Source organism: Manduca sexta, chromosome 9 (genome assembly GCF_014839805.1).
Source record: "Manduca sexta isolate Smith_Timp_Sample1 chromosome 9, JHU_Msex_v1.0, whole genome shotgun sequence".
NCBI lineage: Eukaryota > Metazoa > Arthropoda > Insecta > Lepidoptera > Sphingidae > Manduca > Manduca sexta.
The window spans coordinates 8,902,474-8,926,502 of record NC_051123.1 but is presented as its reverse complement, the minus strand read 5'-3'; the positions used below and the strand labels follow the sequence as shown (position 1 = coordinate 8,926,502).

Here is a 24,029-nt window from a genome sequence, read left to right as displayed (position 1 = left end):
CTCTCAAAACCGTGTCATGCTATAAATATTCATGTAAATTGTCTGGACCACACAGTATACTACTATTACCCGTGACTTTTATGCTAAAATAATATTATTCTCGGGAATGGTCTTTGTTATGGATGGTGATTAAGTAGGTACTCCTCAGACAACTATCAGATAAAATTGATGCATTCAAAACAAATTATAAACCCTTACTTCATAAAGAATTCCATCTATATACAAAATTATTTTGTGTTTGTGTGTGTTGTATTACATTTTATGATTCCTATGCATATTTTTTATTGATAATTGTAAAATTAGCTCAACAAAGCAAGTGATCAAATATGAATGAATGAATTCTAAGTAAGTATAGATTTTTCATCCACGAAAATGCAAATTGTAAAATATCTACGTTGCCTGTACAACATCTCTCTTGTACTATTACTAACTGTTATTGTGTTATGTACACGTATAAATAAATAATTAATTTTTGGGGTCTGAGCGACTGTCAAATAATATAAGCCAGCACAACATTGTGCATGAGGCAGTCCTGCTTGTTAGACGCCCCCGGGGCACGACGCGACGCGACGCGGCGTTTCCCCATTGCGCTAAATACTCTTTTGGATGACTTATACATCCAATATATCAAATATAAATAAAACTAACAGCGTACACCCTATAGCATATTTATATTAACTTTTTGCAATGCTTTTTGCCATTTATATAAAGTCTAGGGACATTTAGTTACTTTTAAAATATTCTTAATTATGGAAGCAGCATGTTTAAAACCTGATGAATGTCTCACGATCTAATAAAGAATATTTGAGGTCTAAGCTATCATTAATTCTGGGTTAGACTCCAGATTCACTAAAAGCTTATTGTTATTTACTTTACAAAAATACATTAAAATTTTTGTTTTACATGAGTATTTTGTCATGCTGAAAATGTCAAGTGGATGTATTGAAACATTATAAAAAAGTTTTAACTTTCTTTTATGGCAACATTCATATATATTTTTCAGGGTAGCATACTCTACCCTACAAAAAAAACTACCAAGAACTAAGTACCTACATAGTGCAAAATTGCAATAACGTGCATTGTTTTTGTAATATTTGAAGCACCACGAGATTATTGTATGCGTATGTACTATGTAGCTAAGTAGTACCCAGTGATTCTGTGGTTATTTCCTTTCCAAGAGTTAAATGTGAACAGTGCAAGTATCCAGTAACATAAAACTTTACAAATAAGTTTCAATATAAATACTCGTTCTCCATCGAAAAGGTGAGATTTAATATTATTTATCAAGGATACCACGTTATATACGAAAAATAAATATAACTGATTATAGGATTAAATAGAAAACTTAACGAAACACTTACAGAGTACAGTTCTCTCAACAGGAAAGTTATTTTATTCATATAAACCATACATCAGTACTTACACACTTTCATGATGCACTTATAGAATTATGAATACACGCGCTGAACGGAATCTAAAAATGTTCAAACTATTTTCCGAAACGAAACTTGGAATCGAAATAGTTAGAAAAAAGTGGATTAGTATAAATTTAAATGTGAAAAATTTGAAAAGAAACCTAATAAAACACGGCTTACGGCTTTATTATTAGACTCTATAAGAAAATGTTGCATGATTTAAAAGAGCATCATTAAGAAGTAGGTTCGTTAATCAATCGAATTAATTATGCTCCTCTATTACCGAACATACACCTCCCTAAGTCAGCGCAAACTATCCGTCTTTCGCAGCTTCAATAATGCCATATTCAAATGAAATCTGATAGAATGTGGTTCCTTGTTGTACGTTAAAATCACGCCATAATACTGGACTGATTTGTTGACTTCAATACATGACTCACTTGGTAATTTTTACAATACGTAGTATGGTAGTCTAGACTGTCACAAAACAACCTCTTTTCGTCGGACGATATTGTCTTGAAAGTACTTGCTGACAGGTGCAGTGAGATGTTTGGTACTCATGTCAAGATAAAAAACATATTTGAGTAGCGTAACTTTAGTTAACAGCAAATCTTCTGTCAACAATATTATTATGTATGGAATGATTTAAATGTATTTTTTGTTGCCATGGGGCTGACAAGTCTAAGACACTGAAAGTCTATTAACAAAAAATATTTTTTTTTAATGGTTTGATTGACAAGATGATAAACAGTCCATCCAACATCTTGAATTACAAAGTATTGTTTGGTGTTCCACTGCGCTCACCATCCTGAGATATAAGATGTTAAGTCTCACTATGTCCAGTAGTTACACTGGCTACAATGTCCTTCAAAATGGAACACAACAGTGACTACACACTACTGCTTGTTGGCAGAAATAGATACTGCCTGCAGTGGTACCTACCCACACGGACTCTCACATATGAGAGACCTACCACTCATACAGTTATATACATATTGTTATTTGCTATAGATTTTGCTTGCAGTTCAGCCTTGCAAATTTTTCAAGGTAGTCTCATTATGCTCACTACCATGTTAAAAAGGTAGCCTATGCGCTGATAAAGAACAATGCCAGACAGTTGGGCAAATTTTAATTAAAATCTGTCCATATTTGTGTACATCATCCAAACATTTTCATAGTCGCATTTATAATATAAGCTAGAAGAACAATGACCAATTCCATTGATTTACTCCATGAACCTGCTCAGCCAAGTTGAGTTTGTATCGACAGATTTTCTTATGCCAGGCCAGGTTTAGATGGCAATAGTATACGAATTGACATACTATGAATAATATCTTTAAATTAAAGTTTATAACAGGTTGCATCCTAAAATAACATTTATCTATTTTGTATCCTCATAATTCTGTACATTGCAACCACATCATTAAATTCTTGCACAAGCTTAGTTCCGTATTTCTAACTAGGTGGCGCTAGTATGTTAGATCATGCTTGAGTTTCAATTATAATATGTATAACATAAACAAACATGAGTAAATCTGTAGGCACAAGCTTTATGTAATATTTTATAATTATATTGAAATAATACAGTATCTGGTATAATGATATTAGGTCATAGATACTATGTATTAATATTATTTGTTTTCATTAATACACAAATAATGATGTATTTTTCATTAACTGGCCAAATGACTTACATATTTTTGTACACTATTAATAAATTACTTTAATTTGAGGCAGGCAGAGACCATGGGCAACCATGTAATATTATTTGCCAGTAATATATTTTGACTCTTTACTTTGAAATGTAGGTGATATCACTTATCACCATACCACCACCAACATAATATGGCCCTATAGTGTGGTCAACACTTACCAACTACTTCCACCTTCCTCTCATGTATGTTTCACACTCTCACTATCCATCTTCTTCAAATGTCTAAGATCTGATGTTTTCTATTCAATTTTATTAACCACATACTTTATAAATAATCATGACATGTTTTGAAGAATATTGTAAATATTAAAGCTTCTATGAGCATTGGGCAAGTCAGGGAAAATAATGTTTAACAAGTAATTATAACAAACAATGAAATTAATTAACAATTTTATTGTACATACTATTGTTATTTATCCCCAAAGGGGTATGCAGAGGCGCAATTAGGGCACCCACTTTTCGCCAAGTGTGTTCCGTCCCAAGACGTGATAGGGGGCGAGCCTATCGTCATGTCGGACAAAAATTCCAGACTCCAGGCTGATACTGCGCAGAAAAACCCAAATATCACTTTGCCCGACTCGGAATTCGAACCCAGGACTTATACAGTACAACTACTATGATGGTTAACATTATTCATTTCAGCAATTGCCCTGAGCCAAGGTTCGTAATTGGTTGGTGGGTTGCCCTCAGCATGATCCCTTAATTTCAAAGGGTTGCGAGCGCTTAAAGTAGTCACCCTGAAAATCCAGTGAGTTTGTATAAAAGAAAAGCGGCGATAGCCTAGTTGGGTGTGGAATGGACTGCCGAGACGAATGTCCGCAGGTTCAAATCCCAAGAACATACACCTCTGACTTTTCTAAAAAATCATGTGTGTATTCTTTGTGAATTTATCGTTCGCTTTAACAGTGAAGGAAAACATCGTGAGGAAACCTGCACATCTGAGAAGTTCTCTATAGTAATTTCGAAGGTGTGTGAAGTCTACCAATCCGCACTAGGTCAGCATGGTGGACTAAGGCCTAATCCCTCTCAGTAGTAGAGGAGGCCCGTGCTCAGAAGTGTGCAAGTATAGGGCTGATATTATTATTGTATAAGCTGACTCTAGTCAGGCTAACAAACATGTGTTCAAAAAATATATGTATCCATATCATTATAAATATCATGCATGGTGACATTTAATATGCAGAGCTATTTGGAAATAGTACTATACAAATAGATTTACTTATTATGCGAGTAGATGTAAATAAAAAAAATACTAATATTTCTTTTATTTATTTGTGTTAGAATTTTTATTGTCTTTGTTTTCCTTTTTAATTTTATTCAAATTTATGTACTACAATTTAGATGGTATATGGTTTGTACTATTAAACTTTGTTTTTGATGTCCACGATACAGGCATAGCCTAGTGTGGACATAGTAGAGGTGAAAACCTAGAAAAATAAGAGTCACTCTAGTTTTATAATTTTATGGATAAAGGTGATGAAATAGTTTCTTTCTGACATACACTACATTCTGAAACAATGGTTCTGATTCCAGAAATTCTTTTACCGATTAGTGGCTATTTCCTTTGCTATAAGGAAAACTTAACCGCAGATTGGCTTTTTCCAATCATGTTTATAATTTAGAAGCTATTGCAACATTGACAAGTTAATTTGATTTAAATTAATGCATTTTTTTCCCAACCTCTACAAATGTGCATACTATTTATAACATATTAGTTGTGAAAAGTTTAAATTTAGGGATAATAACAGCAATACATGTACAATAAAAGGAGAGAAAAGCAAAACATATCAAGAAATATAACACAATTATACCCAGTGCCAATAATGGGAACTCTCATTAAGCTCTTTGCTGCAGTACCAGCATAACTGATACTGCAGCACTGACTCATACTGTAACTAAGGTTCATATATATCTAGTCACTTATAAATTAGCTTAACAAATGCAAAACTTCAAATCGCCTATACACTTACTACTTGAAAAAATTTGTTTAATGACAAACATTTTTTCTTCACAAAAATAAAAAGGATTTACTTTACATCACACAAATAAAATGAAATGTTTGAATTGAACTGAATGTGTACAGGCGATTTGAGGTTTTGTAGTTGTGAAGGCGATTTGTTCAGCTACTTTTGCAGTGTTATCATTCCTTGTAGGCACATATGTCTACAGGAATACGCTGGATTAATACCAAATTGTAAAAAGAATTTGGTGGTTTTAGCATGTAAGACTTCTAAAATAAAAACACAATGAGTACCTATTATAATGAATTGCAGTTGCGTCACCTTAATCATTTTGCACAAATAAAGCTTATTTAACGTTGTTAATATTTTATAGTGATACACGTAATATTTTCTCTTGATATACATGTATATACTCATTGTTTGTGACTGTGTGGCGTGGCTCATTTGTTTTTCTAATTGATAAATTATATATCAAACTTACAATTCAGTTATCAGCTTCATGGTGTAGGGACAAACAGGAAATATGAATATGGATAAACGAAAACTTTGGATATAAGTACTAGTCTAAAAAGTGGGTGCTCTAGTTGTCTCTCTACCTACCCCTTTGGGAATTAAAAGCCGTATGCGTGTTTGTATGTATTATACTATCTGCAATAATATATAAAGCTAAAGAATTTGTTTGTTAGAATGCCCTAATCTCAAGATATACTGAACCGATTTTTTTAACCCTGATAGGAAACTACATTATTCCTGAGTGATATATGCTATTTTAATCTCGGCAAATTATAAAACAGGACTCATATCCGGGAAAAACATTCTCAATGGGGCCGCGAAACCTATAATTAATTTATCTCTAAGTGCACAAACAGAATACTAATATGGAATGGAAATTTCCTGTAGACTTTATTTAAATCCTAACGAAATTGAACCTGAAACTAAATTGTACTACCTATAAACTACTTAATTTTTTAATACTATTTAATTCAACACAATACAAAAAAATGCATTATTGAAGTGCGGTAAATCACGGCATAAAGGCGGTCCTTTTGGAAGGCTTGCGTGGAGACATGGATCCAACACGTTGAGGCCCCTTTAAATTACATTACTCTAGTTGGGGTTTATACACCTTGCAAGTACTCTCTTTGTCTGTACTTATGGAGAAAAAACAGCCAAGGAAAACGCTTGCAAGGGGCAGGGACTATTGCAGAAAAGATGGGAATTGTACTGGGTCTATGGATGGGATTTAGCTGGACTGGTTGCTGGGCTATTGATCGAGACAACGGGACGCCTGCCAAGTAAAATGTCCCCAATTGAAGTTATTATTTATTAACGTTTCTTCTTCGTTTTTCTAGTTTTGATTATATGACGTTATTATAATTTAATTTGCACCCAACGCTATTGAAGAGAATTAAATACGGAATATATTAGTACTTTGAAATTTTCAATAAAACTTAAACTTTTTTTTTATATATTCGCAAATCATTTCATATTCCCGCCGTACCTCGGGCGCCGAAAAAGTATGGTATGAATGCTCAAGGTAATTTGCTCGGGGGAGGGTCTTAAATATTTTATTGGGGAAAAAAATACATTTAAACAAATATGTAACTAATTCATATAAATAATTACTTATCTCCTTATCTCTTTTCTACGCGGTGAAATTTATACACCTAAACAAAACATGAAAAAAGCAGCGATAGCCTAGTTGGTTGTGGAAGGGACTGCCGAGACGAATGTCCGCAGGTTCAAATAACAAGGGCACACACCTCTGACTTTTCTAAAAAAATGTGTGTGTATTCTTTGTGAATGATCGCTTGCTCTAACGGTGAAAGAAAACATCTTGAGAAAACCTGCATACCTGAGAAGTTCTCTATAGGAATTTTGAGGGTGTGTGAAGTCTACCAATCTGAACTAGGCCAGCGTGGTGGAGTAAGGCATAATTCCTCTCAGTAGTAGAGAAGGCCCGTGCCCAACAGTGGGACAGTATATAATACAGGGCTGATATTATATGATAATATATAAAGAAAACACTGGAAAAAAAGGCTGTCTATGTATGCATTTTATTTTCTATTTCACGCTTGATAGTAATTAGTAACATAAATAAGTGTCGCGCTATGTCACGTCATTTAAATACGAATGAGGAAAAGTAGGATATCCTAACCACAGACACAGTAGAAAAAAGTTATTATATAAATATGTCAATATTTATATAATAACTTTTTTCTACTAAAATAGCCAATATTGTAGGTATATAGATAATCTTTGCCAAGTTTCAAATGTTGTTGTGCACCGTCAGTAATATAAATATATATTTTTTATATTATAATCAGATGTAATTGAATCCTTAAAGCAATGCAAAACATGATAAAATACTGTGATATAAAGTATTTAGTTTAATTGAAAGTTTTTACTACTTCGCTCTTTCTGGCGACCGCCGCGCTTCGGCACTGTAATCTAGCTCCTAAACGACTTCTCAGCTCATTATGAAACTTCGCAGGGATTATCTATACAATAGTAGCTATTTTTAGAAAAAAAAAAATAAAAAATATATAAATATGCCAACTTTGTGAAATTCAAGTTTGAAACTTTCAAACATATTTTTTTCAAAGAAAAAAATCATTTTTCAATTTCCAAAAATACAATAAAAAAGCTCATTAAATGAAGTATTTATTTCATAGCTTTATTTATTTTATTGTAACATTTAAAAACCTGATAATTGGATTCGACGTGGGGTATACCAGCCGGCCAGTCAAAACTTCAAAGTCCTTTAACTCGCTAACCAGACTTTATACTTTAAAAATATTTTGTATCTGGATCGAGGACATATACAGGTATAACATAATCAAATATTACGAAAATCTGAGACATCGAGTTTTTTCCGTGCCCGCTTCACGTGGAGTGCCCCATTGGAATGCCCCATATGACATTTGGGAAGCGATGAAAAAACTGGCTTCAGAGGCGGAGGAACCACAACAGTGATTAAAAAAGTACTGTAGTAAGAGCATATAACTGCATCGAGAGCATCGATATATATGTATTACGTACTAGATTTGGCGTTCCGAACATTCACTGTGTTCGACTGAATTGAACTTTCATCCATTCAAACTGATATTTCATATTAGTATGGTGTCAATATTGATGCTTGTGGCTGTGTACGGAGTGGCGCTCCTAATATAAAAACGCGAGTCTAAGTGTAAACCTGGATTAGAATAAAAAATTTAATCGAATAAGTAAAATTATTTGTTGTTCAAATGAATAAATAGGTTATAACAGTGAAGTTTTGGTTACCATTTTAGTTCAGATTTTGAACAAATAGTTTATATGGATGTTCGTGTCTACAGAATATACGTCAATGATCAAGAGTATGTGATACTACTTCATCAACAAACATTAATCATTGCTTCCTTTCCAGTGTTCAGCGAGCAGCCATGTTTAAACTAGAGAACAGCCCTGATAGCGTTGACCAGGAATTAGACTCGGATCTCTTAGTAGTGGACCCGTCTTAGTGAGTGTTTTTGAGTCTTCCACGTACTTGGTTGCAGGGTTGAACCACGCCCATCTCGGCCTTTTATTATTATTTTCCATTACTGATTATATTTTTTTTTATTATTTATAGAGTTTCCTGTAAGATGTAACTTAAGAATTTCCTCGGATTTATATCTACCTTCTCTAACCGCTAGAGAAAGGTGGGCGATTCGCCCCGTTGTTACCTTTTTTAAGACAGCTGTGTGAAGTGACATTTTTCTATTTGATCAGCTTTCAAGGAGGCGTCTAGACGTAGAAACTAAACCAAAACTTTATAGAACAGTGGTTCCCAAAATTGACTGGACCTCCGTTTACTTGACAATAACTTGGCAAACCAAGACTTAAGTCTTGGCTCTCAAGAAGAAAAAAGGTGTATAACTTCATGTATGACGGACTGTTGAAATAAGATATTAATTGCTGATGCAAATTGCAATGAGTAGGACGTATTTCTTTCCTACGTTTATTATCGGAGCTTTAGTATCAACTTCAATTTTAGTTACTTTAACATCCTCCATGCCGACATGTTCTTGGCAGTGGTCGGTCGATGTATCGTACTAGTTGTCAGTGCCCACAGAATATTTGCTCGCAACCTATAGTTTTGGTGATCTTGATCTACATGCGTCGAAACGTGTGCGGTGCCGACCTTATAATAATAATGGAATGCTGGTGGAAGGCCGAGGTATGTGCTTGGTTTGAACCCATAATCAATCTCACTGGATTATCTCTGTTCTTTACCGATATGTAATAATGATAATTTTACAGTAACCCGGAAGTCTTGAACGATTTATTTTACAATGACCCGTGCATCATCGAAAGTTTGACGGATACGCTGAGTCGCCAGACGTCGTTTCCGGTAAGTGTAACATGCAACATGTTGTGCAACGTACAATAGCGCGCGTCACGCGGGTCATAAAGTGCAATAATCAATGTATGGAAGTTTAAGTTTAGACTAGCAAGGTGTTGCAGCAATTTGTGTCGCTAGAATATCCAGATATGATTACAATAGCGGCAATATTTAAATAAGTCTAAACACATGGGACATGTAAGTCCTGCATACTTCTAAATTTGCTGTAGACACCTTGCCGTGGTTGTTTACACAATAAAAATGTTTTCCACAAGTCAGCTGCTGCAAGTCTATCTATACATATAATAAAGCAAAGTCCCCAAAAACTGTCTGTATGTGATCGATTTTCTCAAAATCTTCTGAATGGATTTTTATTCGGTTTTTACTAAAAGATAGAGCAATTTTTGAGGAAGGTTTAGGTTAATAGTACTTTACGGTTTTATGTAAATTGACTGAAATATAACGATTACTGTTGAAGAGGTCGCGTGGTTGTATTGTGATTGAAAAAAAATGTGACACTGAATTTTACGCCAGCGAAGTTGCGGGCACAGCTAGTATTAGCATAAACCTTTCTTAACAGTCGTCATGCTTAGTACAGTGATTATAATCAAGTGAGGTTTGTCATGCAGGTATCGCCGATCGGCCCCCCGGACCGATACCCGTTGAATAATGAGTCGCAGTTCGTGGTGCAAATCAACAGTTCCGACGTCAAGCGGAAGAAATACCTTGTAAGTATTGTTAATTATGTATACAGGGTTTTTTTTACTAAAGTCACAGCGTAGTGGCCTCTCTGCCATGCCCAAAACATGTCGACCGGCAAGAGTTATGCTGGCCTGCTTATCTGCTTCTTTATATTCCGCTTTGAGGACCCTAAGTTGTAGGTAAGAAGGAACGTGTATGCTGGCTGGCAAACTGTTTGACAACTGAATGGTACGGTAAAATGTAAGTTACCTCTGGGTTCAAGACGAGATGGAAGAGTTCACGAAGCTGTGGTTTCGTCAACCAGCACACGTGTGTCTGTAAGAAAAGAAAGGGATGAGACAAGGTTTAACAATTCTTCAGAGCACTCACCGTGATATAGATGGTAGAACACGCGGAGTGAGCAATGTCTCGTTGCTGCTTTAGTGGCTCCAAACTTTTTGTTACCTTTGTATTGTTTACAATGCGGATAGCCCGTCGCTAGAATCTGTCCAAGGCATCGAGCTGGTAGGTATTTGATGGAACTTTCCCAGACGTGCGGACAGTATTCCACACCCAATTGCGCTTGTGCTTTATATAAATGGTTAAGCCGGCCTGGCGTGAAATACCTCCGCACGCTGCTCAGATCAGGGTATGGCACATATTACGCCCTCGTTGTGGTTCCTTGGATTCAGATCATAGCGAATATCCATACCTAGGTGTGACAGTTCCGCATTGCAAGTGAAGTACCTTGAAGATTGAGGACGGACGATAACGAGAACTTTTTACATTTGAACACCCACATATCGCTATGAAAATCTACGTGACATTGAAAAGCATTGAGACCTATCTTCTGGCAAATATAAATATTCTCCAATCCATAATGTACATTTCAGACTGTACGATCTAGCTGGACCTTTATTTGTGTTCACAAAACATGTTTGTTGGCAGTATTCCCACAAATTGAACCGTATCTACGTGGACATTGAGACTTGTTTCTGCATCGAGTTCAATTGGAACCAGAAGATGTTCACGCACAGCGGGCCGATGTATGTGCGCTCGGTCGTGGTGTTCTCCGACATGGCGCAGGCTCAGAAGAGGGTCGAGGTGTGTGTGCAACATTACCACACGGCGAAGTCTGCCGGTGAGTCAATATAAAGAAAATATATATTTTATGTAAAGACGGACGGCAGACGGTGTATTACATTGACACGAAATTGTATTTTTTTTTTATTATATCAATCGTAACCCACCTCACCCGATAAAGGTAAGTGAAGTTGGGTCCAATAGAATGTCGACTGCCGAGCGTTGATTACCCCGCGAGAGTCGACACAACTATGCCTGATAAAATCTGTATTTAAAAAGAACCAGCCACCTTAGAGCGACCTAAAACACGCTACTCATAAGTCAATATCATTCAAGTTTGATGTTTGTGATTGATCGAGAGACCAATGCGTTGCCATATGTTAGTCTCTCAAGCAACACGGAGTCGTGTCGTGTTTTCTTGGTACTTTCTAAATACACAGTTTTCAGCTAACACGTTCACTGCGAGATTTAGTTGTTAAAGTGCGTCGTACGAAGGTATATATTCTCACTGACGCTTTCATCATCATCATCAGCCACAAGTCACTGCTGAACGTAGGCCTCTCCCAAAGATTCCTGTCCTGTCAAAAGCGGCCTGCATCCACTGACGCTTGGCACTTTATAGTGGATCGGTTGATGCTAGCAAGATTTCAGGCAAACCTGACCTGGAAGCGAAGAACGTGCTGCTGTCGGCCCGCTCGGGCACGGACGGCGTGCACTACTGCGGCGTGCCCGAGCGGCCCGACTCCTGGCTGTCGGTGCTGGTGGAGTTCAACAAGACCTCGGACGAGCCGTGTCTGCACGCGTACCAGTTCGTCTGCAAGAACTCTTGCTCCACCGGCATCAACCGCCGCTCCATCGAGATCATCTTCACTCTTGAAGATAAGAGGTACGTGCCGTGTGTACAGTCATCAGTATAAGTAGCTGAGCCAATTCAAAACTTCAAATCGCCTGTACCTTTGTGAATTATCACCTTTTTTTCGCATTATTAATAAATAAAAAAGGATTGACTTAAACGTGTATTGACGTTTAAAGTTTTAAATTTATATTTTTGTGGATGACTGTGCCTAACATTGCGCCTTTTCAGAGATTGCCAAATTTGGTCCCACATTCTGCTATGTTACGTCCCATGTATTAGACGGTCGCCTGTTGCCATTCATTTGGCGTAATTCCTGCTTTCATGCTGACAATGATCAGAAAAACTTCATATTATACCCAACCAGAAGATCGAACCTTATATCTCGCGGCTCGCTCCGTATAGAATCATAGGTCGGAGAATTAATGGCTAAAAGTCTCTGAGAATTTGGGCCTCTACCCCTTCGTGGACACAACACGTGGATGTAATAGTCATGTATTTTTGCAAGTAAATAATATTACTCCTCTAAACAAGATAAAAAAACTAAATGTTAATTTTTTTTTTGTATCATGCTCTGTACCTACTTTATACCTTGAACGGGTAAGAGCTACAATGGAGTTTCTCGTCCGTTCTTTTCTGTCGAAAACTACTTCCCGAACTGGCGGTATACTTATGACAAAATATTTAACATTTTATAGATTCAAATAAATGTTATAAATATCTAAGTGTATCTAAGATGTTTTTATTACATAGAGACGTTGTCCGAGCTCAATACTAGCAAGACGAAAGTAAGGTAATTGCCCGACTCGACGGCCAATGAACGTGCGGCACTAACGTTGTTACCTAACTGTCAATGTATATATATCTTTTTCTAACGAATGTATCCTGCATCTTTTTATTCCTTCTTCGAGCCAATTTGTAATTATATGTACAGGTACATGACTATAGCAAATAGTGCGTCGTTTTTATGTGCCATTTTGTTAGTGTATGACGCGTCTATTTGTAAAACGTCATTGAAGTGTATGACGTGCGCGTGTGTTGCGCAGCGGCAAGGTGTTCGGCCGGCAGACGGTGGGGGCGCGCGTGTGCGCATGTCCCAACCGCGACCTGTGCAAGGACGAGAAGGACGCGCCCGCCGCCGGCCCGCCGACCAAGAAGCGCCGCTGCGAGCCCGCGCGCGACCCCGCGCACCACGCCGCGCACCACACCCCGCAACACGCCCCGCAACACCCCGCGCACGAACACCTGCCGCTACTGCCCGCGGTGAGTATGTGCATATACACCTGCATATAGTGGGTGCAAATACTCGAGTGAAAAAAAAACATTTATTACGAACAGGGACGGATTCTTGCAGAGAAATGGGGGCGTTAAATTAAAAAAAAATTCACCCTTTAAGTTTTGTTCGACGCGTTTACGTCGGTACCATGTATGACATGTGAAATTTCGGATAAAATGTAAACCGCTTACTGTTAGGTAATAAGGGTCGCGGAACATGGTCATAACTAGAGAGAGGCTCGGTAAAATAACTTTAAGGTCTGCAATTAAAGTGCGTTCATATACCGAGAACAGGTTCCCAAAAAAATACATGCATGATTTTTCAAAACGTTGATATCTTCCTTTCTCTATAAATGATAGTGTCAACAATTCGACCGCCATAAGGAAAAGACATTTCTATATTATTTTTTATACGAACAAGAAATGTTTTTAGAGTTCCGTTACCCAAAAGGAATCCTTGTAGCATTACTTTTTGTTCATATGTTTTCAGACCCATTTTCTCAGAAACGTGTAGAAGCATCAAATTGAATTTATATCGATTACTCGGGTCTACAGTCTCTCGTTTAGTTAAAAAAATCAAACTTATAAGTCAACGTGATCACAAGATATGAGTTTTTATGTCGCATATTTGAGATTTCACACGAGAATCAAAACCTATAGGGTAGTTCCTCCTAGAATCATGAAACTTGGCAAGGACCAATGTCTTCCATGTAAAGGAAAATATCTGTTAACCATAGTTAACTACACAAAAAAAATACTATTACAAACTCATTATTTGCGGCTGGTGCAATAGATGTGTCTAGTTATCGAATGATAAAGTTAAGTTTGTCAAGTTACATATTATATACTTAGATATGTTACCTGTTGAATTTTTATTTTTATTTATTTTTCATTTTTCTCACACACAGTCATTACAGAAGTATTCCAATGCGACAATGTGGGGTAACTATAATTAATTTTAAATTAAAAAAAAAAACAAAAAACAATTAAGTATAAAACAAAAGACAAAACAATCATAAACATATTAAAAACATTGAACAAAATAAAACATAAAATTATTAAATACTAATTATAATAACAAAGAATAAATAACAAAATCTTTGCCAATTCACTCAACTTACATGCCAAAATATCTGTTTTGGCATGTACCTAAAATTTGATAATAATTGTCATTGTCCTAATGATGTTTGATTGATCTCAGTTTTTTACTAAATAGTAAAACCTGTTTTGTTTTTAAATTTTATACATCGTTAATACTGGTTAATATTAATAATAAAAAAGAAAATTAAATAAACCGTCATTAAAATAAATATACATGGTCGTCTATTCCGGAATCAGCTACATTAGTTCTTTAATATGGTGTGGAGTTTGTGGGTTATTCGGTATTGGACCACTAATGCTGTATTAGTGTGTTGCCTCTATAACCCCTTCACTTGACTATCAGAAGGTTGCATAAATAAAATTCACCAAATAAATAATAAAGTCTATATTGTTCACCACTTTTACATTTGTTACTTTAGTTACTACTTAGTACTTAGAATGTGTACGGTACCCAACGGTCTAGTATGGCTTAGCGTGGCGGGTGACTAGAAACGACTGACCAGTGTTGCCAGGGCCCTTGAGTCGTAAGTTACGTTTCTTTTCCTGAAATGTTACATTTTTGCTGCAAAAGTTACATTATTGTTTAGTTTTTTTTAATTTACGCGTTTTTGAGCAATCATTTCTGTAGCTCCGAAACCGCGGGGACTCGCAAGGTAGGAAATGTGCGCGCGCACACTCAAGCAAAATGAAGTTTAAATATATGCAAGATACGTTTCATTTTGTCATGGCGAGCCATCTCTAAGTGTGATATGGAGTCAAATACTTTTTAGACCCGCCAGTTTTAGGTGCATTCAATTTGGATGCGTTGAATAGAAATGCGTTCGTAAACTGTTTACAATAAAAATTTTGTATTACAAATATCGTTGTTCTCAAAAGTTACGAATATTGCCTTAAATATAAAAATTACTTACATGTTACGCAAGGGGGTCAAAAGTAACGAAAAATGTAAGAAATGTAACCTTCTGGCAACACTGCGACTGACTGCCGCTGTCGGACACACTCCCGCGCAGCTACAAAATGTACGTTCAGCAAAATATAAATTACATGCAACATACAGTGTGTCCCTACAATGGTGTCAAATAAAATTTACTTGAAACTTGTGAAACAGGCCCTAAGCCTCATAATGGCCAATTATAATTACCCTGGTTACAGGGTACTGGGGGATATAATGGATGGTACAATGCGATCGTTTCCCGCAGCTCCCGGTGGTTGACAAACACATCCTGGAAACTGGGCTGTTGATGATCCTCCGCATGACGGAGCAGGCCGCGGCCGACCGGAGCGGCGATCCGCAAGCCGTCGCCAACTGTAAAAAATCTATCGCCGCCTTCGAGAAATATCTCGCAGACATGAAACAGCCGCCATCTTGAATTTATTTGAACCTATTTAAAAATAATTATGAATGTACCCTTTTTTATATAATTTTTACGAAAAAATTTACTTTTTTTTTAAATAATGAATACTACTTACATTTTTTTTTGTCGAACGTGTTTTTATTTTTGTGAATACCGTTCGCTATAAATTATGGCGGTCTTAGACATTATAAGAGAATTAGTAATGCGCCATTTTATAATAAATGGTATTGTAGTAAGTGTTAAAAATAATGACACGTCCATTGTTAGATTATTGGTTATTATTACGTATAGTGGTAAATATTAACACAATTATGCCACCCTGTTGGAGCTGGATATACACAGGCTGATCCCGGAACGCGACACACTTACGTGGGCCACTATGGCGGGTTTTAACACTTTGTGTACGGCGCGGTGGTCGCTATCCGGGCGGATATAAAATATATCCTACCAGAAAACTGTCAAACTAATCAACATCTATAACTATGTGCAGTGTTAATAACACACAATATAGTTGCGGTCAATTACATAAACAATAATAATACGTGGATATATTTTTCAATTCCAAAAGAATGTAAACGTTGACAGGAAAATGTTCTACATCAATTACTACGTTTTTATACATTTTGTAGTTATTACACATTCATTTGAGGCTGACTGTACCTATACAAGTTCGTGAATACATTTTGAAGCTCGTTATTGTCCATTCAGAAATTTTAACGTTGTCAATGTTTGCTGTTCTTAGTGCCTTTATGAAATCTAAATTTGGTGCTGTTTTAGCCCACAGTGATATCCATATATCACATAAAATGTGTAATATTTATATATATAAGCATGTAATATAGATAGTCAGCCACAAAAATAGTCGAACAAATTCAAAATTTTAATACTGTTTTATACATTCACTCGGAATGAAATATATATTTTTTTCTTTAAATAATAAAGTAATTCCCTTTGATGTTTATGTTTGTGTAGATAAGAACATAAAAGCTTAAAAATTTATATTTTGGATTTGTATAGCTACTTTTGTGTCTGACTGTACACTAGTAGCTTAAATTTATTGCTATTTTTGTATTTTAGTATAGTTATTTAGCGTTATGTTTGGATCGGCGAAAAGTGAAAGTTTCCGAAAGTAACCGACACAACGTATAGGTACTACATATACATAAATGCAGTCTGCAAATCACTAATGATAATTAAGATTTTATATAAGTAAATTACAAAAGAGAAGCCGGCAAGGATCGGATTATATGGACCACTCGTTTTCGAAATGATCTGATGACCCTTTGTAATCGTTACTAAGATCCAGTAAGAGCTACGGTCACAAACTGTGTACGCTCAAATCATATTCATATGCGTGTACCTACTGAGAATAGCAAAACAGCGTATAAAAGGCGTCATGAATTCTTTTAAAAGTATTAAGTGCATTGGCCCTTATAAAAAACAGTGAAATATTTTAAAATAAAAAATATTTTAAGGTCAAGGGCTCTATTCCGTCTATAAGGGCAAATCTGTCTTTTTGTAATTACGGGCGTTTCATTAGAAGGACAGCTTCAATAGCCGTTAGGTAATAGACAAAAAAACCTATTTACCTATATAAAAACCAAACTACTGAACCGATTTTGAAAAAAAAAGTCAATGGGACCAGTGGAAAGTGTAATGTTTAAATAAAAAAAATCCAAATCGGTTAAAATGTGTTAAATTTCGCCTCCTAGTTTTTCGCCCGTTTTATTTATAGTCAAAATATTATAATTAAGTGTATTTTAATGTTAAGGCTATTGTGACGTAACATGGAGATTCATAAACATTTTAAAGCAGATTCAGCATTCCACAAGTGCCTTATCTAAATATGGGTATGCGTCATTACGTGACCCAAATACTTATTTGACCAAGAAATAATAGTCAATAAAACTACTCATACACGCTATTTTTACCTTACAACTAGCTTTTGCTCACGGCTTCCCCCGTGAAAGCAAATCCAAATTTAATCTAAATCCATTCGGTATTTTTGAGTTTATAGAGTTCATACAGAAGGCGAGCAACTTTGTTTTACAATATGTAATGATGCAGCCTTCCCAACGTTGTACTGTAAACATGTAAACATTTTCAAAAAAATCGTTTTTTTACGACTTTTAAATTCAGCCACGTATTATTACCTATAGAAATTTTTCTTTACATTGTTGGAATACAACTGTCGACTTTACGGAGGTGGGCGTTAATATCTGCGACACAGTTACCCAACTAATGCAGATATTTTCGAACATTGTATTTTAAAAAAAACTGTATTATTATTATTATTCATAGTTACGTCACCCTTGTAAAATTGCATAAGAAATTACCGGCTTGCACAAAATACAACATAATTGAAAAGCGTATTTTTTTATATATCTATTTTGACATTTGTTAATGTGTAACGTATCTACTCCAGACGTTACGTTGCGATAAGTCACTTTCATACCTATTCTTAAGGATTTATTTCACAACTAAGTAAACGCTATACTGCCGTGCTAAGCCCAAAGGCGGTAATTCAAAAAAAATCTATATCTTAATTTTTATGTTGAAGCTTAAAGAAATGCCCATCCAATTAACTTACCTAAATAACGGTATCTTGTTTAAAACTTGTTAAAAAACCTTAAAAGAGTTTCTCTGTCTCAGTTTTACATGCAAAACTATATTTACAAAACTTCGATTATCTCGAAATAAGGTTTCCCTGACATACCGCTTCTGCGCTTAGCGCGGCAATACACGTCACGTAAATGTATGTATAAGCCGACCAAATATAATAGTCGCATTAATCTATGCTCTCCAAATAAATGGTAATAAAATGAATGCCAACTACATTAGCTGCTTAATATGATGTTAAATAAAATTTATTTGAAACTTGTGAAACAGATCATACTAGTAATATTGCTAGTTTGTATTACTCCGCTTTCGGCAAAGGGATGAAAATCCTTAGATCTTAAAACGAATATTTTTGTATTACAAATATTTATGCAATGTTTTAATATAAGCATAACATGTTAATTACTTTAGCAAAAATAAATAATTAAATTAAAACACTTACTAATCGAATTCTTGGTGAAATGGTGCGTTTTATCATGCAATATTATTGATTTCGGGCGGAATTTTTATTATCTTACTTATAATAAAATACACTAAAATCATATGCATATTAGAAGAAAATAACAGAGATACAAGGAATCCATAAAAGAAATAGATTTTTTAAAATTTTTGTTTGCTTTACCTATTGGATTTAATACTGTAATAAAAATGATAGGCCCTAATACGTACCAATTCAATATACATATGGAGAATCTACATAATTCTTCGTGATAATTATCAAAGCCGCCCAGATATCTTATCGTTGTCTTCCCCGATATAGTATGATAAAACTAATGTAGCAACGATTATAATTATGTATAATATTGTTTCACCTAAGTGCCTAGAAACGTCAATATCGGCGTTTTTTAAAATGTCCGCCTTTATCATATTATGCGACATAGTATAACTCTGTCAATGATTTTTAGAAAGGCAAGTCTATACTAAAAAATGGCAAATATTATTATTAGATTTACCTTACTTACAGTTAACACAATAAATAATAAATGACAATTTAAATGTATGAAGAAATTGGTAACACTGACATAACGGTTTTTGTAAACATATTTTAAATTTAGATCATGTACAATTTTAGCAGAAACTAAGTAGTGTAACAGATAAGGGTTAAAATTAGCTTAGTATATGTTTTAAATTATATATTTTTCGTACGTGATTTAACTATTTTTAAATACTTAATTAGTACGAGCGCACATCCACGTACGAAACAAAATATTTACACGATATTTTCATCGACCAATATTTTGTAATTTACATAAAATGACAATTATTCAGATAATTGTGATTGACAAAATTTAAAGCTTTTATAGAAGTTTCGTGAATGTTTCAATGTGGATATGCGTGGGCAGTAAGAAGTATATTTGTAATGAATACCAATGTTTAATACCAAATATTGGTATATAATTGTTAATAGTTTTAATAAATATTTTTTTTATTTTATCTTGTTATTTTATTTCTACAAAGATCACTGACAAGTCCTTGAGGCATGCAAGTAGTCAATTAATAGGGACATAACAGTTGAAATAGATGTAATATTTTTTAATTTTCATTTTGCCTATTTGAAACCAAATTCACAATTGGACGTAAATACGCAAAAAGGGTCCAACCAAGGGTACGATCAAAATTGAGCCGAGTATGCCAAATTAGATCTAGTCTATAATGTCTATATTTTCGATTAGTAAAAACATCTGAGTCACAATATGTTTGAACTTTTATTAACAAAATATAAAATAGAATATCAATAAGTACAAATACGATTTTAACTCCAATCTTCACTATTTCAAGTGTCATTTTGTGGGCTCGATCCTTTTTCCGTATCTACGTCCAATTATGTATGCGATGCACGTTCCTCATAAATATTACGGCCGAGTAAGTGGGCGTGTTGTGTGAATGAACGTACAAATTGTTAAAGCATGAGTAAAATCTTTGATACCGTTCGGTTTCATATGGAAATTTACCAATAAAGATAAGATAGTATTCAATACAAGATATTGTGTTTATATGATAACTAAATAGTATAAAATTATTATGTTATGGTAAGTGATTAATAATATATATATATATATATATATATAATACTTACCATGCATTGTTAATAGATCACTATGGTACATAATTAAAGATAAAAGAGACAAATTGTTTAGTTTTGTCAGTAATTATTACTGAGAAAACAACTACCATGGTGGCGTAGTTGAACTGCATGCGTGGTACGACAGCGCTGTGAGTTCCTGGGTTCGAATCCCCGGGTCGGGCAAAGGGATATTTGGGTTTTTCTGCTCAGTATCAGCTCTGAGTCTGGAATTGGTGCCCGATTTGGCGATAGGCTCGCCCCCTATTACATCATGGGATAGAACACACTTGGCGTAAAGTGCGTGACCTGGTTGCGGCTCAGCATACCCCTTCGGGGATAAATGCCTGATGTTGTGTGTGTAGTAATTATTAATAGTTACATCAGACATTTGTTAAATGTAATAACTGTTTAAAACGACGTATAGTATACGCTAAACGCAATAACATTCTCTAATTGCCTGATGAAACTCCTAACTATATAGTTTAATATCTTTAATTGCAACCTTGCACCTACATATAATTCAACTAGTTTTTGTGTTCACCACCTTATACACTTTATATTGATTCGATTACTGAATAGCTGATTCAATGAAAACAATATTGGTATAGGTCAGTAAACGATGACTTGCTTGTGTGTAAATCGGCGGGGGCGTGTCACGTGTGGAATGTACAAAAAGAAGTAGGTATCTAAATGTTTTTTATGTAGGGTAAGTATTTGACTTACTATTTTTTATAACTTTTATAAAGTATGTAAGTATGTCGTATAAATTCTAAAGCAGAAGCAATCATTGAAATCTGATGAAAAATCCACAAGTTATATGCCATTGAAATTTTGTAGCAGGGGTGAGTGTCAAAAACAGCAAGGAGACGAAATACTTGCGTGTGACGTCAGCTGGCATTACGATGCATGCGAAAGTAAGAGATGGAGCGATATCCCTGCTCCACGCCCACTCCTGCACATAGCAATATTTGCAATTTAAATTACTGCCTCATTTCTTATGGAATTTTAATACAGAAGCATTTCTTTTTTGTACTTATTGCTGTTACATATTAAAAAAAATACAAAATGAAATTTAGTTAAATACCCTTTCATAGATAAATAGGTAGGTGCTAATAGGGTGCTAAGTACTGCCTATGTGTGATAAAACGCTAATAGCGTAAAATGTGAAGACTACGGGAAAAACAATAAATGTTTAGAGAAAAAACACCTCTTTATTATTTTTTTAATATTTGAGAAACACACAGAATAATTTAAATATAAAAATCCAGCAAAGTTTCCACCCAAACACCAATACATACTAGAAGAAAGTGAACATAAACAAATACTAATAAATATAAAAATAACACATTACAGTTATACAAAACAAGATTGAACCTAATGAACACATTACATAAAAATTATGCAATAATAAATTATCTACACATATATAGGAACTCTCTGATTGTTCTTACCTTATAAGAAAAGAACTTAGGAATAAATCAATAGGGTGAGTAAAGAAGAGTAATAGAACTTAAAAGAATTTGATGATTGTTGATAGATCCGTCCTTGAACGGTAAGTACTTATCTCAGAACAATGACAAGCAGTACTTATATGAAAAATAAAACATTGTTCTTACGTAAATGAAATATACGTAAGAATTTTCGCTACCACCACTTGGAGGGTGAGTAGAATGGTCATGTTGCTTCCACCGCTCTAACGGCCCAATGTCGACATTCCAGAGTATAGCATCATCTGAGTGAGCATTGAACAGAGTCCCTAACACCTGTATACCTTATCTATACTATTATATAAAGCTGAAGAGTTTGTTTGTTTGTTTGTTTGTTTGTTTGAACGCGCTAATCTCAGGAACTACCGGTCCAAACTGAAAAATTCTTTTTGCGTTGGATAGCCCTTTGTTCGTGGAGTGCTATAGGCTATATATCATCACGCTATACCCAATAGGAGCGGAGCAGTAATGGCTAATCTCAGGAACTACCGATTCGAACTGAAAAAATCTTTTTGTGTTGAATAGTCCTTTATTTGTGGAGTTCTCAAAGTTATATATCATCACGCTATGACCAATAGGAGCGGAGCAGTAATGGCTAATCTCAGGAACTACCGATTCGAACTAAAAAATTCTTTTTGCGTTGGATAGCCCTTTGTTCGTGAAGTGCTATAGGCTATATATCATCACGCTATACCCAATAGGAGCGGAGCAGTAATGGCTAATCTCAGGAACTACCGATTCGAACTGAAAAATTCTTTTTGTGTTGAATAGTCCTTTATTTGTGGAGTGCTCAAAGTTATATATCATCACGCTATGACCAATAGGAGCGGAGCAGTAATGGCTAATCTCAGGAACTACCGGTTTGAACTGAAAAAATCTTTTTGTGTTGGATAGCCCTTTATTCCTGGATTGCTATAGGCTATATATCATCACGCTATGACCAATAGGAGCGGAGCAATAATGAAACATGTTGCAAAAACGGGGAAAATTTTTAGTTTTGAGAGCTTCCGTAGCCTGCGCTGCGTAAACGATTAAAGTTATGCAACAATGATGTATGACGGGATTGTTCCACTTAAAAAGTTCTAAAAAATATATTATAAAACAAAGTCCCCCGCTGCATCTGTCTGCCTGAACGTGTTAAACTCTAAAACTACCCAACGTATTAAGGTGGTAGCTCAAGGTCCATTTTCATACATTTTGTTTCGGCTTTAATCTGGGTAACTAAACAAGTATTGGCAAGTAAAGAATTTAAATTCACGTCTAGTTAGTGATTAGTTCTCGCAGTTGAAGAAAAATGTAAAATAATTAATAATCATGGATATTTCTGCCTTTAAAATTTCGTCATATTAAATTTTAAAGGCCGAAATATCCATGATTATTAATTATTTTTTCTTCAACCGCGAGAACTAATCACTAACTAGACGTGAATTTAAATTCTTTACTTGAACCTTTTAAGCTTAAACCTGCCCTGAGCTACCACCTTAAGATGAAATTTAGTATGGAGACAGTTTGAGACCCTGGGAAGAACATAGGCTCCCGGGAAACTACTACTTTTATAACGGAAAACTTTAGCCTGAAAAACTTTATAACGCGGGCGGAGCCGCGGGCAAAAGATAGTTTTTTTATAAGTTTAAAGATTAAAAAAAAATCAGCCAGGCGATTTAGTCGGGGTTGGCTCTGGCGAGGTCACGTAACTTTTAATAGCCATGGATTTCTAGTCGGAATTTCGAAGTAAAAAATAGAAAATTTTGTGTATTTCTGCTAAAAACGGTTTAAGTACTTACCTATATAAAAATTATTGTGTTCTTTTGTTTGTTATTTTGTGTATTGTTAAATAGTCATGTTTTTGTATTATTTTTTATCATAAATTGTTATTTAATCCATTTTAATACAAATCTTAATGTAATGAATTACTTAAATATTTAATATTAGTGCAAAAATATTATATTTTTCAACAAATCATAAGACATATTTTTTTAGAAATTAAATTTTTCAACACCTTTGTTTAATTTTTTTTTTTTCATAGAGTCTGGCCAACGAGTCGTGTCACTGAA

General features: G+C 35.0%; 1 protein-coding gene across 1 annotated transcript; it reads left to right on the top strand.

Moving 5' to 3' along the window:
* The first annotated feature begins 980 nt into the window (after positions 1-980).
* Positions 981-19,857, top strand: LOC115451749 (cellular tumor antigen p53). The gene is made up of 8 exons (XM_030180124.2): positions 981-1,263; positions 8,500-8,592; positions 9,375-9,465; positions 10,086-10,184; positions 11,086-11,278; positions 11,872-12,106; positions 13,120-13,336; positions 15,649-19,857. Exons 2-8 carry the CDS (start codon positions 8,516-8,518, stop codon positions 15,817-15,819), a joined length of 1,083 nt encoding a protein of 360 aa, XP_030035984.1. The 5' UTR covers positions 981-1,263; positions 8,500-8,515; the 3' UTR covers positions 15,820-19,857.
* Positions 19,858-24,029: the final 4,172 nt, after the last annotated feature.